The sequence below is a fragment of the Pholcus phalangioides genome, unplaced genomic scaffold (genome assembly GCF_987345545.1).
Source record: "Pholcus phalangioides strain wild (caught in Gottingen) unplaced genomic scaffold, Ppha-v1.0 ptg000007l_1, whole genome shotgun sequence".
NCBI lineage: Eukaryota > Metazoa > Arthropoda > Arachnida > Araneae > Pholcidae > Pholcus > Pholcus phalangioides.
In genome coordinates, this window is record NW_028301600.1 from 8,271,397 (window position 1) to 8,287,779 (window position 16,383).

At 34.7% G+C, this 16,383-nt stretch overlaps 1 protein-coding gene across 1 annotated transcript in view; it reads right to left on the reverse strand.

Annotated features, from left to right (window-relative positions):
• The window catches only part of melt (ventricular zone expressed PH domain-containing protein melted), a 127,855-nt gene that overhangs the window by 48,400 nt on the left and 63,072 nt on the right, over nt 1-16,383 (reverse strand). Inside the window, exon 8 of the mRNA XM_089232622.1 lies at nt 1,608-1,897. Coding sequence (XP_089088748.1) covers nt 1,608-1,897 — 290 coding nt within the window. The remainder of the gene's footprint in view (nt 1-1,607; nt 1,898-16,383) is intronic.

Below are 16,383 nucleotides of genomic sequence, written 5' to 3' on the forward strand. Positions count from 1 at the left end.
TTCATAGTTCGGCTTTTAATGGTTAAACATTTTTTACATTAATTTTTAAATTAATGTAAAAAGTTTTAACATTTTTTTAAAATTAATTATTAGAAGTTTGTATGATTTTTCAGAAATTTTATTGTTTTTAATGTAAATGCTAAACCAAAAACCATTTTTTTTTATAAACCGATTATATATATATATATAAGGGTTGATAAAAAAATGTTTTGGTTCCAGTTGCACAAAATAGATTATACAGATGACACAAGTGCAGCATCATCTACTCTTGTGCATTTTTAAATACTTTTTCTTTCATCAAAGAAAATTCCATTGCTTTGGGAGTATCCATGCAAAATTTAAAGTCATTCTCACCAGTGTTTCTTAGGGTTTTGGAATCAGACCTTTATAATCAGTCTGTATATAGCCAATTATTTTTCATAAATCACTTACTACTGTACAGTAGAACTTTGATTAACAACAAAACTCTGTGGGGGGTTATTAATTACTTAATAAAAATATTTTTTATTTTAAAATTTATTTCAAATAATTTATTTAATTTCTTATCATCAAGTGGGAAGGGAACATATGCTGCATACACCCTTGACTATAACAGAATTGATGCAAGGCATAATTTAAATTTAAAATCCTGTGCAGAGATGCTCCCAACAATTTATAAAAAAATTTAGTTGAGCAAGTAGAAAATGAAATTATACAGCATAGAAACAGAAATTTTAAGAATATAGGTTTTAAAAAAATCCAAAGCTAAATTTATCATTCTTGGGAAAAAAAAAGAAATACTATAATTTCATAGAGAGCCAAGTTTTTATATCAGTCAATGATTATAGTTTATACACAATATAAAGGTTAGCATTCAAATTACACCAGAAAGCTACTATAGTGAAACCTGTCTGAGACGAACACTGTATGACATGGAAACCTGTCATAAATGGAGCAGAGAAATAGTCTGGTAGATAATTGATGCTTTTTCAATCATGGGAAACCTCTCTAAGACGGAAACTGTCTAATGTGGTAACGGAAGGCATTTTTAGTCTGTTTTCAGATTAAAAAAACCTGCTGGCACTGAAAGAATTTTTGGCCAAGTGCAGGTTTTTGTCCTTTGAATGGGAAAAAATAAGGTCGCACTGATTCCCCTTTTGCTAGGAAACTCTTACTTCTTAGAAAAACAACAAATACTATTGTATCTAAACTAGTTCTGAAAGCAAGATTAAAGTAAGAGCATTGGGTTTGAGTTATTGGGATGAAAGCACGAGTCTATTTTGAGGAAAAAACTCGCTGTAAAAGAGTTAACAGTTTTGATTTCTCCCTTTCTTTTACCATTGCTTTCAACACAAAATCTAACTTTCCTAGCATTTTTAACTCATCATGCAAAACTAATTTTTCTATGGTGTAACCAGATTTCTTTAAGCACCTGAATGTTTTAGTGCTTTCATTATTGCCATTTTTAATATTTTGGGATATTTCTACCTATTACCTAGAAGGAAAATTTCCATCATTTTATGTTGTATTATATTTCCACTGCACTATGTTGAGTAATGATTAAATTCATTAAATAATTTAGGAAATTTTATCTGAAAATTAAAATATCTTAAAAATTGAAGGCATACATAGTGTACTCATTGAAGAAGGAAGACGCCCCATGCTTCTATTAACTGTTTGAATTGATCCTAGCTGTGAAAGGGATCTTGCTTCAGGATGGCCAATAAGGTTATGCCGTGAACGACTTTCTCGCATTCCACTGAACATCAATCTTCCAGAATACAGTGGTGGTGCATTTGGTAAACACTGTGTGAAACTCGAAACAGAGGTATTAGATATGCCCACAACATCTTGTTTACTACCACCAACCTTCACAATTGTAACTCCTCCAGGCGTCTGGTTGATAACTTCATGAGCTCTACATGAAATACATGAGTCACACATTTCAGTTAAAATTTTAAACATTTCAAAATCATAAGCAGTAAATCACCAGAACATGAAAAAATTACAGGTAGGCAGAGTTTGGAAACACACAGCAAGTGTTTTATGTATATATATCTATTTCATATTCATACTTTCTTCCAATCAAATGTCTTGAGATTGTAGATGGCAATTATTATACTTACCTCACTCTGTTTTAGTATTTTTTCACTAACCAGCCATACTAATTTTGAAAAACATACAGAAAAATTGAAAATGCTTCATGGCCAGTAAAAGACTTTAATCTAATAAACCATATACATGAAAGATCTTTAAATCAGAATTGAAATTTTTCACAGCAATAAGGGATAATATGAATATGAAAGAAGCCCTATCTCGCAGGTATATATTTCAATAACATGAGACTGATCAACATGAAATCCCACCTTAATTTTTTTTAAAGAATTTGCATTTAGGAACCTTCCAAGTGGGCCCTGTGTGCGTACACCTGTTGCACCTGCCTAATTACAGCACTGTGGGCATATATATATGCCCTAGGGAAGTCTTAATTGTTACAGGTTATGCATCTTTACTCTTTGCGATAGAAAAAAGTGGCACTAGGGAGTGGATCACGTACGATTTCGTTGGCAGTTAAAGGGTTAATTTTTTAAGATGGGTTCCTCGCTACAACAGCTAGCCCTAAACTGTGTGAATAGTCTGAGATATGCTTTTCCCATAGGAGCAAGCAAAAATTTTTCCCCTTTTGCCCTGCAAATTTTAAATTACCAATAAGCTATTCACCAGCTGTCCAGCTCATCATTCATTTTCCCACCTATGATCTTGAAAAAATTTTATCAAATTCAACAAGGTAACTAATCCCATACCATTTTTCACATGCATAAATGTGCAATCTAGTTGGATAAAACAAATTTAGGTTGTAGATATGTTAGCTTTGAGTTATAGTAGGTAGCTGCAGAAGTACATTAATTTTGGGTATATAATCTGCAGGAGAGGAAGCATTCTATAAAATTCAGAATTTTGGCATATTGTCCACAATGTTGAATAGCCCCCATTTAATGAAGCAAATAGATATGCCAGTATGTGCACATTTTGGCGCTGCCATGTAATAGCCAAAGAGCATTTGGAGGGGGAATTCAGCCAGACTTACCCAGTGTTGTCAAGATCTTTCCCAGCTGAGCTTTGTGACAGAGTTTAGAATAAGTACATCGATCACCCACCCTGGGACTAAAACCCATGATTTTTTTCTGATATAAGAAGTCTCTTGCTCTACTAAATGAGATAGATATCTGGGCTATCAGAAGCACAGTAAATCAATATGATTGTAAAACAGTATTAAATTCATTTAACCATTCTAAATTAAAAAGATTTATTTATAAGTTATAAATAATTCATTCACAAAACATTTTCCTGTTGGTTGTAAAATTTAATTTTGTTATCCTTCTGAAGAAAATACCCATCCCTATCTCACACATGCTAAATTAAACCCACTTTATGCGATTTCATCTTAAGCATTTGTTTTGTGGAGCGAACTAATTGCACAAAGTGAAGGACACCTGTAGTTGTTTCTAAAAAAAAATTGTTTTTCAAAGACTATTATAATTTTTTTTCACACGTATAAATACAATACAAAAAGCAACACACACACAACACATAAACTACACACAACTGAATATAAGGGTATGATCTCCCGAAGGGACCTATGTCCGTGCAGGGCAGATCCATGAGAATCATACTAATATTTTCTTATGGCAACACATACTTTTATATATTTAGCAACATTATACACATTATATATACACATTAGCAACTAGGGTCACCGATTTGGGAATTCTCATTGACGAGCGGCTTAAGTTTTCTGAACATTGTTCAGCGGTGGTCAAAAAAGCGAATAGAATGCTTGGTCTCATTTTCAAAAAAGTCTCTTCACGTTCTCCTAAAGTCATTCTTCTGCTTTTTCGAGGCTTAGTTCGTCCTGGACTGGAGTATGCTGTAAGGTTTTGGAGACCATACCTACAGAGGGACATAGACTTGGTTGAAGGGGTGCAGAGAAGAGCTACGCGTGACCTTATTGGCACACGGGGCTTGAGTTATGAAGAGAGACTTCATATTTTGAATATGTTTACATTGGATGAACGCAGGTGTCGAGGAGATATGATCGAAGTGCTCAAAATTTTCAATGGGATGGATAGGATGGACCATGATTAATACACCGTCAATCGAATGCTTTTACAAGGGGACACCAATATCGATAGGTGAGGGACAATGCAAGGTTATGGTGTCGCAGGGAATTTTTCTCTAATAGGGTTGTTAATAAATGGAATAGCTTACTCCCAGAGGTAGTAAATTGTAACACAATTGACACGTTTAAAAAGAAATACGATAAACATGTTGGGGTAAATCGAGAAACTATCCATACTTAGAATAAGACAACCATAAGTATTCTTTATGGGCGTTGTATAATATTTTATCATGTGTATATATTGTTTATAATTTGTGTTAATTGCATTTTTAATTGGGTTGCTGTATTTTTAAAATATAGGACAACCATATTTTTATGGGCATCTTTTTCTCAGCCACCTCGTTGGGCATTTCGCCTGTTGTGGCGTTGTATTTGTATGTATATATGTATGCGTACATGCACATATATTGGTTTACTCCTACAGTTTTTAAAGCATGTGGTTATTGGTTTCTCTTAAAACTATATCAATAATAATTTTTTTTCCACACGTTTTAATCGGTGATTTAAATTTTTTTAAAAGCATTTTCACTTTTTATGTGTGAATCCAAAGTATAAATTTTTGGTCCCAAATAGATTAATTACTTTATTATAGTTTCACGAAGAATGATTTGAAATTGGGTTCTGTTATTATGTCTGATATTTATTTGAATTTGTCTTATTTTAAACAAGTCTGTATTTCCAAATAGAAAGAGTAATAGTCTATAAAATTGAAACAGCCACGAAAATTGAATTTGTGGCAATTTATTTGGATATTTAATGGATGAAGAGTATTACATGTGATTATATTAAAACTTTGTTATTGTTTCATTTAGCATATTTGTATAAATATATTGCAATCATAATCTCCTCCTCATACACAAGTTCCTTATTGAACAGTGGACCGGATCCATGCATTGTAAATACAATAGAACCTTGCTTATCCGAACATCAATTTTCTGTACAACTCAGTCAACCGAACACCTTTCAAACCTAACTCATCCTCAGTTTTCTATAGGCACAATGATGCTCAACAGTTGGTATTTTCTTAGAACTTAAATCCTCTTATCTCCCAACTCGATAGCTTTGTTCTATTGTACAATAATTCACTTCCAAACAATTGTACATACCATACACGTGAGCTACAGATGAAAGTAGGGGTGGATCTGAGTCCAGTTTATGTAGTTATAAACGATTGACAAGCATACAAACATGTGAATAGGAGCAGATATTTAGCTGCCATCTTTTTTTTTCCATCTCACGAATTTATCTTAATTCTATGGGTGTGCCTTAATGAGAGAGGGAGGAGTGGGTCTTCTTGACAACAAGACAGTTCTTATTGCCGGGGGGGGGGGGGGGGAGGGTAATCATTTGTTGCTGAATTTCAAAATTTATTCCTTTGCACTATCAAATTAGTTTCGAAATCAATTTTCCGAACACCCTTAGACCCTGATGTGTTTGGATAATCATTCCAAATTGTTTAATTCTCTACTGTAGTTGTTAAAAAGATTTTGATACAATATTTCAGAAATTATAAATTCTATATATACATAATATTATAGTATTTTATTCCATTGTTGATAATTTCTATATGATTTTTCCATTTCAAATCTCTACTGAATTGTTACTACTAAGGTTTGTCTTTTCTATTTCAGAGCAATCACAGAATTCATCCATACAATTTGGGGAGTCATATCTTATACAAATACAACGCCACAACAGGCAAAATGCCCAACGAGGTGGCTGATAAAAAGATGCCCATAAAAATATGGTTGTCATATGTTTCAAAAATACAGCAACCCAATTAAAAATGCAATTAACACAAATTACAAACAATATATACACATGATAAAATATTATTCAATGCCCATAAAGAATACTTATGGTTGTCTTATTCTAAGAATGGATAGCTTCTCGATTTACCCCAACATGTTTATCGTATTTCTTTTTAAACGTGTCAATTGTGTTACAATTTACTACCTCCGGGGGTAAGCTATTCCATTTATTAACAACCCTATTGGAGAAAAATTCCCTGCGACACCGTAACCTTGCATTGTCCCTCACCAATCGATACTGGTGTCCCCTTGTAAAAGCAGTCGATTGGCGGTGTACTAAAAGTTCATGGTCCATCCTATCCATCCCATTGAAAATTTTGAACACTTCGATCATATCTCCTCGACACCTGCGTTCATCCAATGTAAACATATTCAAAAAATGAAGTCTTTCTTCATAACTCAAGCCCTGTGTGCCAATAAGGACACGCGTAGCTCTTCTCTGCACCCCTTCAACCAAGTCTATGTCCCTCTGTAGGTATGGTCTCCAAAACCTTACAGCATACTCAGGTCCAGGACGAACTAAGCCTCGAAAAAGCGGAAGAATGACTTTAGGAGAACGCGAAGAGACCTTTTTGAAAATGAGACCAAGCATTCTATTCGATTTTTTGACAACCGCTGAACAATGTTCAGAAAACTTAAGTCGCTCGTCAATGAGAATTCCCAAATCGGTGACTCTAGTTGCATCCGGGATAGTGACACCATTCAACTCGTAAGAGAACCGTGGGTTGTTCGAACCAAAATGAGCGACCATGCACTTATCTACGCTAAACGTCATGCTCCATTCATTTGCCCATGCTGCAATCTTGTTTAAGTTGGTCTGGAGCAACTCCCTATCGCTTTCAATTCCGATTACCCCCATTAGCTTCACATCATCTGCGAATTTGCTAGTAATTCCATTGATACCCTGATCGAGTTTGTCGATAAAAAGTGAAAAAAGTATGGGGCCAAGGACACTTCCCTGAGGAACTCCACTTGTGACGTCTGTCCAACCAGAGAATTCCCCGTTCACCATAACTCGTTGCGACCTATCTCTTAACCACGATTCTATCCAATTCAGCAAGTTGCCCCCTATTCCAATCTCGTGTAAACGCTTCAAGAGTTTGCCATGTTGGACCCGATCGAATGCCTTCTGGAAATCAAGGTAAACAACGTCGACATTTTTGCTCTTACCCAAAGCCTTAGTCACGTAATCATAGAAGCAAAGGAGGTTAGTTACACATGACTTCCCCTTCCTGAACCCATGCTGATTATCCGACAATACATTATTCTCGTCTATCCACTTCACAAACTGCCTTTTGATGATAATTTCCAAAATTTTCGAGAGGGAGCTCGTCAAACTCACTGGACGATAATTAGACACCACTTCTCTACTACCCTTCTTAAATATCGGAACAACGTTAGCCAGCTTCCAATCTCTCGGGACGATACCCTCAGCAACACTACTCCTGTATATCTGTGCGACTGGCCCCAACAATTCATTAGCACCTTCCCTGAGAACCCTGGGATAGATATCATCTGGTCCTGGTGCTTTGCTTGCACATACATTTCTTAGAAGATTTAGGACCTCCACGTCTTCCACTTGAATATCGTTGAGCGTTTTATTACCCCATGCAACACCTGTATATCGAATATCATTATCTCCATTAAAAACCGACGCGAAAAAGTCATTGAAAGCACTACACATGCCTACATTGCTCTCTACTTTTGAGCCTCCTATCGAGAGGGGGCCAACTGTCCCCTTACATCCATTATTGACGTATCGAAAAAATGATTTTGGGTCAGAGCCAATGTTATCTGCCAACCTAGATTCAACTTGCTTTTTACTATCCCTTATCGCTTTCTTCAACAGTCTTCTTTTATCAGTAAACAATGATAGGTCACCTCGTCCACTTTTATACTCTCTGAATGCTCTTTTCTTTTCAAGATAAAGGTTCCGCACGCTATCCGTGAACCATAGAGGGTGTGATGTACAAACACGCTTTTTTCGAACAAAGGGTATGACGTCGTGCAAAACAGAGGACAGCTTCGTACTAAATTCTTCCCATTGACTTACCACCCCTACTGATTCCAACCGGTCTTTGAAAACTCCCGCTAACCTTCTTCGCAAAACATTAAAGTTAGTTCTCCGAAAACAAGGAACCAGTCTTTTGTTATCAACCTTACCCGAGGAAAAGTTACAGTGAAATCTGACGATACGATGATCACTGGAAGAAAACTCTTCCCCCACCGAAACATGTTCAACTAGATCCTCAGAACTAGTAAGAACTAAATCCAAAATAGCAGTACCCCTAGTGGCTTCTGATACATGCTGATACAAAAAATTTTCGAGCACCAACTTAAGAAAGTCTCTTTCATACTGATTTCCAGATGAACGGTTCTCCCAATCAATACCCGGGTAATTGAAATCCCCTAGTATGAGAACCCTCTTTCGCTTACACATGTAGGAAATTTCATCATGCATATTGGCGATATAGTTTTGATCCCTATTCGGTGGATTGTAACAAACCCCAACAATAAGCTTATGACGTCTTTTGTTCTCAAGTTCAATCCATATGGTTTCAATATCACTTCTGTGCACGTTACACTCTCTAGCCTTCAAACATGATTTCACGTATATCAACACTCCACCCCCTTTCCTATCAGATATATTTCTCAAAAAAGTATCGTATCCGGAGATGTGTAAGAAAGATTCATCCCCATCGTTTGCCCAAGATTCTGTAATGGCTATAAGATCCAAGTCCTCCACAACTATCATAGTTTCTAAAAAATCTTTCTTATTACCCAAGCTCCTGGCATTTATTAACACACATTTTAATTTGCCCGGTGGTTTGTTGTCAATCGAGAAGCCATCCAAGTCAGAGGTGGGTAATTCCCCGTCAGTACTGTTGTGATTATCATTAACTAACCCGCATTCCCGACTACGTGGTCTGGGAGTAAAAAACCTGACCTAAGACTATCGTAAACCTCCCAGACCCCTCTCTTATTTAGATGGATCCCATCCGAACGAAGCCACCTATCGGTAAATGCGGGAAGCTCCAAGAACGTGACCCCAAGTGAGGAGCAAATGTCCTTCAGGCCTATATTGAATTGGTGGATCCTACTCCTATATCCCCTACTACCCCTTGGTAGCACTGTAATCACTGCCACATCTGAACCCCCCTCCCTAGCGGATAATAGTAAATCCCGGTATTCTGACAGAGACTCACTAATATTCGCTCCTACCTGATTTGTTCCCACCCACAGAATCACCCGCAAGGGCAACTTTCGGCGATGAAAAACGTCTCGAACGTTGCCAATCTTCCCCCCAGGAAGACAACAGCGCTCGAAACCCCGAAAATCCCTACACACTCGGTTCCCAAGTTCCCTAACCATAGAATCGCAGATGATTAAACCCCTATCACTATCCCCCTCTACCTCATCCACGACCACCCATTCGCCCTCTAAAATGTCGTTGTTCGTGGAGATTGCTTCTTCATCAACAGGTGGCTCGACGACCAGAGGGTCCGTTATAACCGGGCCCTCTAGCACCCTAACTTTTTCCCGTAAAGCTTCGACCTCGAGTTCCAGCCTTTTCCTATCCAATCACCCTTTACAATTGAAACTATCAGCTACTACACCCCTAGACCAGGGAAACCTCCCGTCGCAAGCTCTACACAACACTAGTCGAGGTCGAGGCATACTAACACTATTGCTAAAGCTAGATAATAATAATAATACTTAACAATACGAAAATGAGAAACGTTAACTGGAAATTAAAATAATGTAAAATACATTACTATGCAAAATATACGTAAGAGACTATACGAAAAAATTACGTAAAGTAGAATGCTCAGCACTAAATCACGAAGAATAAAATAAATATGTATATAAAGAATACAACACCCTCTAAAAAAAGTATTAAGCTACGAAGTACAATTTATACTTATTAGAATTAGCTAACTATCTCAAAACACTAACACTACAACAATAGGCCCAAATGGAAGGAAAAGAACGTTATTGAGAGTACCCGGGAAAAAGTATACACTGTTTGCTAACACTAACGTCCAAAAACCTACGAACTTATATCAAAGAAGCGAGCGAACCTGGCGAAAAAACAACGAAAATGAAATGCGAACGAGAAAAATAAATATAAGTCGATCGAAAACACACAACGAAAATTTAAAAAAAAAAATGAGAGCAATATAAAAAAAAAACAAAAAAAAAAAACACTTATCTCACAATCCAACGTGCGCTAAAAAAAAAAAGAAAATCACCGCAGAATATGACCCAACAATAAACAACACGCTAAGTAAAACTCACGAGAACGAAGAAAAACACAAAGAAAGACACAAAATGTCGCACTGGCGTGTCGGTGAGCGGAGCGCGATAATAGCACGTCCGTTCCCAACGACGGCGAAGACACGAATTTATCTGAAATAAATTGTCAATGCCATTGATTAGAAGCTGGAATTTTATGTATTTGTGGCATTTAATTGAAGTTTATTTTTATAGAGCCAATTTTAAATTTGCTTCAAGTCTTCTTCTGTACTGCCTTCTTCTACTGTATATTGCTTTAATACTTGATCATTTGAAGCTGATATGTTCAATGCAGCATCAAACGTGACCAATTTCCCATGCAGTTGCAAAGAATGAATGTCATTTATATACAGGGTGGTCTGTAGAAACTTTAAAAATGAATAAAAACCAGAAAAATAACTGAAATAAAAAACGATTTGCGGGGTTAGCATCGCTAGATAACAAGAATTTTTTTAAGACAAGGGGAAAAAACTCAAAAACAGCCAATAGGTGGCACTGGTACGAGCGATTTCGGTGGAAATATGCGAATGAGACGGTTATAAGAACTTGCGCTCGTAATCCACCACCAGTTCACCATTGTAAACCGTGTATGTGGACCTGCTGCACTCTGCCAATGCTGAATTTGTGACTCTCCTGCAATGTGTTCTCCTGTAATGGTGGTCATGTGGAACACATACTGCTGTAATAAATGATTTGGAGTCATTCTGTTCATTATTTGCGTATCTTTCCTTTGACTTGTGTACGTCAGCACCACCTATTGGCTGCTTTTTAAGTTATTTTTTCATCTTAAAAAATTCTTGTGCCCTAGCGATACCAACCCTGCAAACCATTTTTTATTTTGGTTATTTTCCGGTTTTTATGAATTTTTAAAGTTTCTATGGACTTTTTGCCCATCCTGTATATTAAAAATGCCAGTAGTCCTGAATCGGATCTCTGAGAAATTCCTTTCCTTATTATCTTATAATCACTTATTATATTGTTTATTTTAACAGCTTGCTTTCTATTTCAAGATAGCTCATTAGCCAGTTATAACTTTTCCCCCTTAAACCTGCATTGTAGAATTTTTTCATCAATATCTTGTGATTAGTATACTCTCAAAGACTTTCTTTATATCCAAAAGAAAGGCTACATTTTTATTATTTTTGGTATAGATATATTCAGAGAATTTCAAAATGTGGCAATTTCTGTATTCATATATTTTCAGAAAACAAACTGAACTGGAAAAATAACTGTTAATCAATAAACCTGACAATTTGATTTCTAACTACTGATTTGATCACACACACACAAATGTGTATTTTAATTTTTCCACAAATTTCCTTTCTAATATGGAAGTGTTTACAAGATAAAGCAAAAATCTAGAATGGTGTTTATATACAATTTTTAACAATACTTTGCAGTAATACCATCATAACCACATGCTTTATTACTATACAAACTATTTATTGCTATTTGTCAATTTTTTCCATTATTGGGCTAAATACCATTGAATCGCTTTTGGAATGTGTAATATGATCCATATTTACATTTAGATCGAGAGATGTTTTCAACTGTGTTGATGAAAAAATTATCGAAATCCTCAGCCAATTTAACATCATTTAGGGATTCTGGTAAATTTATTTGTTGTCTATGTCCCTTAACAATCATGTTAACTAATCTCCATTGTTTGCTATTGTTTGTCGTCACATTTAAGGAATGCATTTTGAAAATATCTTTTTTTCAAAAAAAAGTGATTTTTTGTTTCAGGCAAGGTATTGAATTTTTTATACTCTGTATTTTTATACATTATTTATGTCATGCCTATGGGTTTTATGAAGTGTTTCTTTGTAATTTATCAACTTTTTTCATTTCAGAATTCACATTCAATTATGTTTATGTTTTATATTTTCACACAGCCAGTGTTCCTTATGCTTAATTATTAATTCTTAGAAATATTTCATAGATGATTTTTATATATTTTTTCTTGATATATTTATTTCTACTGGTATTCTTGAAGATTTCATAGAAATATTGAATTTGAAATAGCCAACTTTTTATTATGGATTTTGTTCACTTAATTCATTTTTATTCCAGATTTCTGTTTATATAAATTTTTTAAGACTATTGGCCAATGATTAAAAATCAAGCTTTTGACTATGGCAGTTTTACATAACTTGAGTTCATTCATTTTTATTTCTTATGTGATCGATAATCTGTAACTTTTATTAGAACTAATTCTGTACGCACACACAGCCAGAGATTCCCAAACCATTTTACTTCCACTGCATCTCTGACCGACTTGAAGCATCCCAAACTGCATAATTATCAACTGTTTATTGCATGAATTATTTTGGGTCGGATTATTTATTGTTGCAGTGTTCTGAAATTAAACCAGCATATTCATTTGTAATAATATGATTTAAATCAATATTAACATTGCCTATTAAAATATTTTTTTTTATTGATTGGCAATAACATTTTACCGTTTTTCTATAAATTACATTGGGATATATTCATGTGATCTATAAATCAAAATAATATTTATATCCAACTCTTTGAAGTAAATATTTAGAATTTTGGCTGTTTCCATGCTTTGGGAAAAGCTTGAAAAAAAATGTAATTTTTTATGAAAATCATAACTCCAGACCTGTGTGTGTTTGTACATCTGCATCTATGATATGCATAATAATTTTCAATATTGCGAACCATCAACTTCGTTTTCCTTGATCCGAATTTTGAATAAAATCAAATTAAATGAAAAATTCAAATTTTTAAATAAACAGTGAGCTGATCAAAGTACATACATGCATATGCATACTTTGGATATTTAAGTGTAATATTTTCAAGTCATGTTTTGTGTTAAAAAAATAATTACCTAAGTCAGACCAATTTTCTAAGTAAGGAGTACATGAAACACTCACGCTTTCTTCCATTTGGTGATCAAGCATTTTTACATGTAGGCAGTTTGCCCAAATCTGTTAACAGCTATATTCTAGAATTTCCTCCCGCCCATCACTCTGTCGCAGAAACATCCTACTGTCCTCTTAGTCCAGGAAAACTAAGAAAAAGCCATAACCCCAGCAAAATTGCAACAGAAGCTTTGTAAATTGTTTCTTAATCAGAAATCATTACTGAACAACATATCCAAAATCAGACAAAATCGGACCACAGGAACATTCCTAAAACTAGTTTTAAAATCCTGTTTACATGTGCAAGATTAGGGATACCAAAACAGCTTTTTCCCCCGAGTAGGGAAAAAATAAAAAGATTTACACCTTATTGGTGGATTTTTGCAGTTTTTGTTCCTTTCCCATAATCCTTTGAGATTTTCCCCCACTGCCAAGAAAAAGAAACATATTTTTCCCTATTGCAAAGTGAAAGAAAGATTTTCCCTATTTCGAAATGAAAAATTGATTTTTTTGTGTTAGGTTGTGTTTTTCAATGATCTTGAGAGTTTTTCTGAGATTTTTTGCGCATTTGTAATAAATTTTCCACATGAAATGGACAGTATTGATATTTGTGTGATTTGGGAACAAAAATTAGAAAATGAAGCAGACAAAGTTTCGCAAAATGAAGGAAATGGTGCCAACCGGAGTCGTAAGAGCAATGTAGTTGCAACTGCTGGAATAAGTGTTCATGTTTTGTGTTGGAAGGCATGTACTGATAAAAAAAAAAGATTATTGAAATTACAAAACAGAAGGCTAGCCGAGAAAAAATACCAAGGAAAAAATTGTGCTCGCTTCCTGTATTCACTACAGGACGAGGTCTTTGTTCAATTTTTCACTACTTTAAAAACTTAGGTCCTCCCATATGCGCGAACACATATCTAAATAATAAATGCCACTAAAAGAGAAAAAAATGAAAAATGAGAATTAATTTAAGAAATAGCTCCAAAACTAATGATAATTTTGACAGATTGAAATTAAGAATTTGGATTTCATTAAAAATTCAATATTGATAAAAAAAATTCGAATCCGGCAGTAAAATAATTGAAAAATGATGAATGAAACCAACTCGAAAACTAATGAGAAAAATAGCTCCAGATTTAATAATATTTAGAATTTATGAAAGACATAATTTTAGAATTTATGAAAGACATAATTTTAGAATTTATGAAAGAGATAATTTTAGAATTTGTGAAAGTTTTCATTACTTTTTGGGCACCCTGTCGATTCAAGGCCCCAGGCCAGACAGTGACATCAGATCCGGGGGTGCACGAGCACCCATGGAGTTAAATTAATAAATCAAGTTTTAGTGACATTTTTTATTTAGATATTCGTTTGCACATACCGGATGACCTAGTAGTGAAAATTGAACAAAAACCTCGTCCAGTAGTGAATACAAGCAGCGAACACTTTTCCTTAATATTTTTTCTCAGCTAGCCATAAGTTTTGTAATTTCAATACTCTTTTTATCAGTACATGTCTTCCAACACACAACATGAACACTTATTCCAGCAGTTGTAACTACATCGTTCTTATTGCTGCTGGCTTCATTTATACCATCTCCTTCATTTTGTGAATCTTTACGTCAGCTTCATTGTCTAATTTTTGTTCTCAAAATCACACAAATATCAGTACTGTCCATTTTATGCAGAAAATTTGTTATTATAAATGAGCAAAAAAAATCTCGAGATCATTGAAAAACACAACCTAACACAAAAAAATTGGTTTTTATTTTGCAATAGGGAAAAATTGGTTTCTTTTTCTTGGCAATAAGGAAAAATCACAAAGGAGCAAAAAACCATGAAAATCCATCAATAGGGTGTAAATCTAAATTTTTATTTTTCCCTAGAAAGGGAAAAGGCTATTTTGGTATCCCTAATCTTACACACGTAAGCAGAATTTTAAAATCTGGTTTTAGGAATGTTCCCGTGGTCCGATTTCATCTGATTTTGGATATGTTGTTCAGTAATGATTCCTGATTAAGAAGTATTTACAAAGCTTCTGTTGCAATTTTGCTGGGGTTCATCCACAAATTGCCTGGACTATTTACCCATGCATTTGATCATTTTTGTCTCACTATTGTCATTTTCTGTACATAAGGGCTATTTTACCCATGCACACTTTTAGTTATTTCGTGATCTGAACTGTCTAGCAAGATAATATAGATGTTTTACATTTTGCGTTAAGTTTTTATTTATGAAGATTTTAGATTCTGGAAATGTCTCTGACTTCACTTGCATTGATTCATTTATGCTGTTTGATAGCCATTTCTATCCATGGATAGAAATATCCTTAACCACTTCACGTACCAAGTTTTTGCAAGAAATTTGGATTATCTCTATTTAACAAATGGGCGATAAATCTGGTAACCTTGTCTTAACCTAACCACATGTTAGAAAAAGGAAGGGGGAAAGAAAAAATATATAAAAGGAAAAAAGTATAATAGGTCAGATAGATAAGAGTTTTTTTTCAGTGTCATCTTTTCACCCTCACCCTGTGTTCTCTTTCACTCTTACCTGTATAAGATACATTATAAAGAAAGAGAAAGAAAAAACAACTTCCATAAATAATAGGGTTGCTATAATGCTTCTCGATAGTGAAATAAGAGAGAAGGCAACACAGAGATTTTGCTTGAATTTATTCCACTGATGTTTGGACATATTATGCCTGTGATCGTAAAGAGGTTAAATCTCACAACAGGTCTGGTTTTTTTTCTGTCACTTGTAGGGACTATGCATCTTGATAATATCACCTTTTCTACAATTCCCCGCCAATTTTTGTTACCAACAGGTTCATATTTTCATTTTTTTTCCCAGCAGATTTCTGATCTCTATGTTTCTCTCTCTAGATCTCAGAGCTGTAAATTCTCGATTTGAATTTCCAAAGTTTCAAACTTTGCTTCCTGTTCACATTGACTGTGTACAAGGAATTGATTTTGATTTTTTAGTTCTTTGATCTGGTCTTGTTGGGATTTCATTTGCTTCCAGAGTTCCTCGATAGTACTGTTGCAAAAATCTATTGATTTTTTAGGATCGACAATTTCATTTGCAAAGCTTTTTTATTCTCTACTGACTTGCTCAAATGTTGATTTAGCATTATCTTTATCTCATCCTTGAATTCTCCCAATATTTTACAAAAGTAATCAATGTCGTGGATCTGTGTTAAACTGCAGTCCTGACATTTCCATTCTATT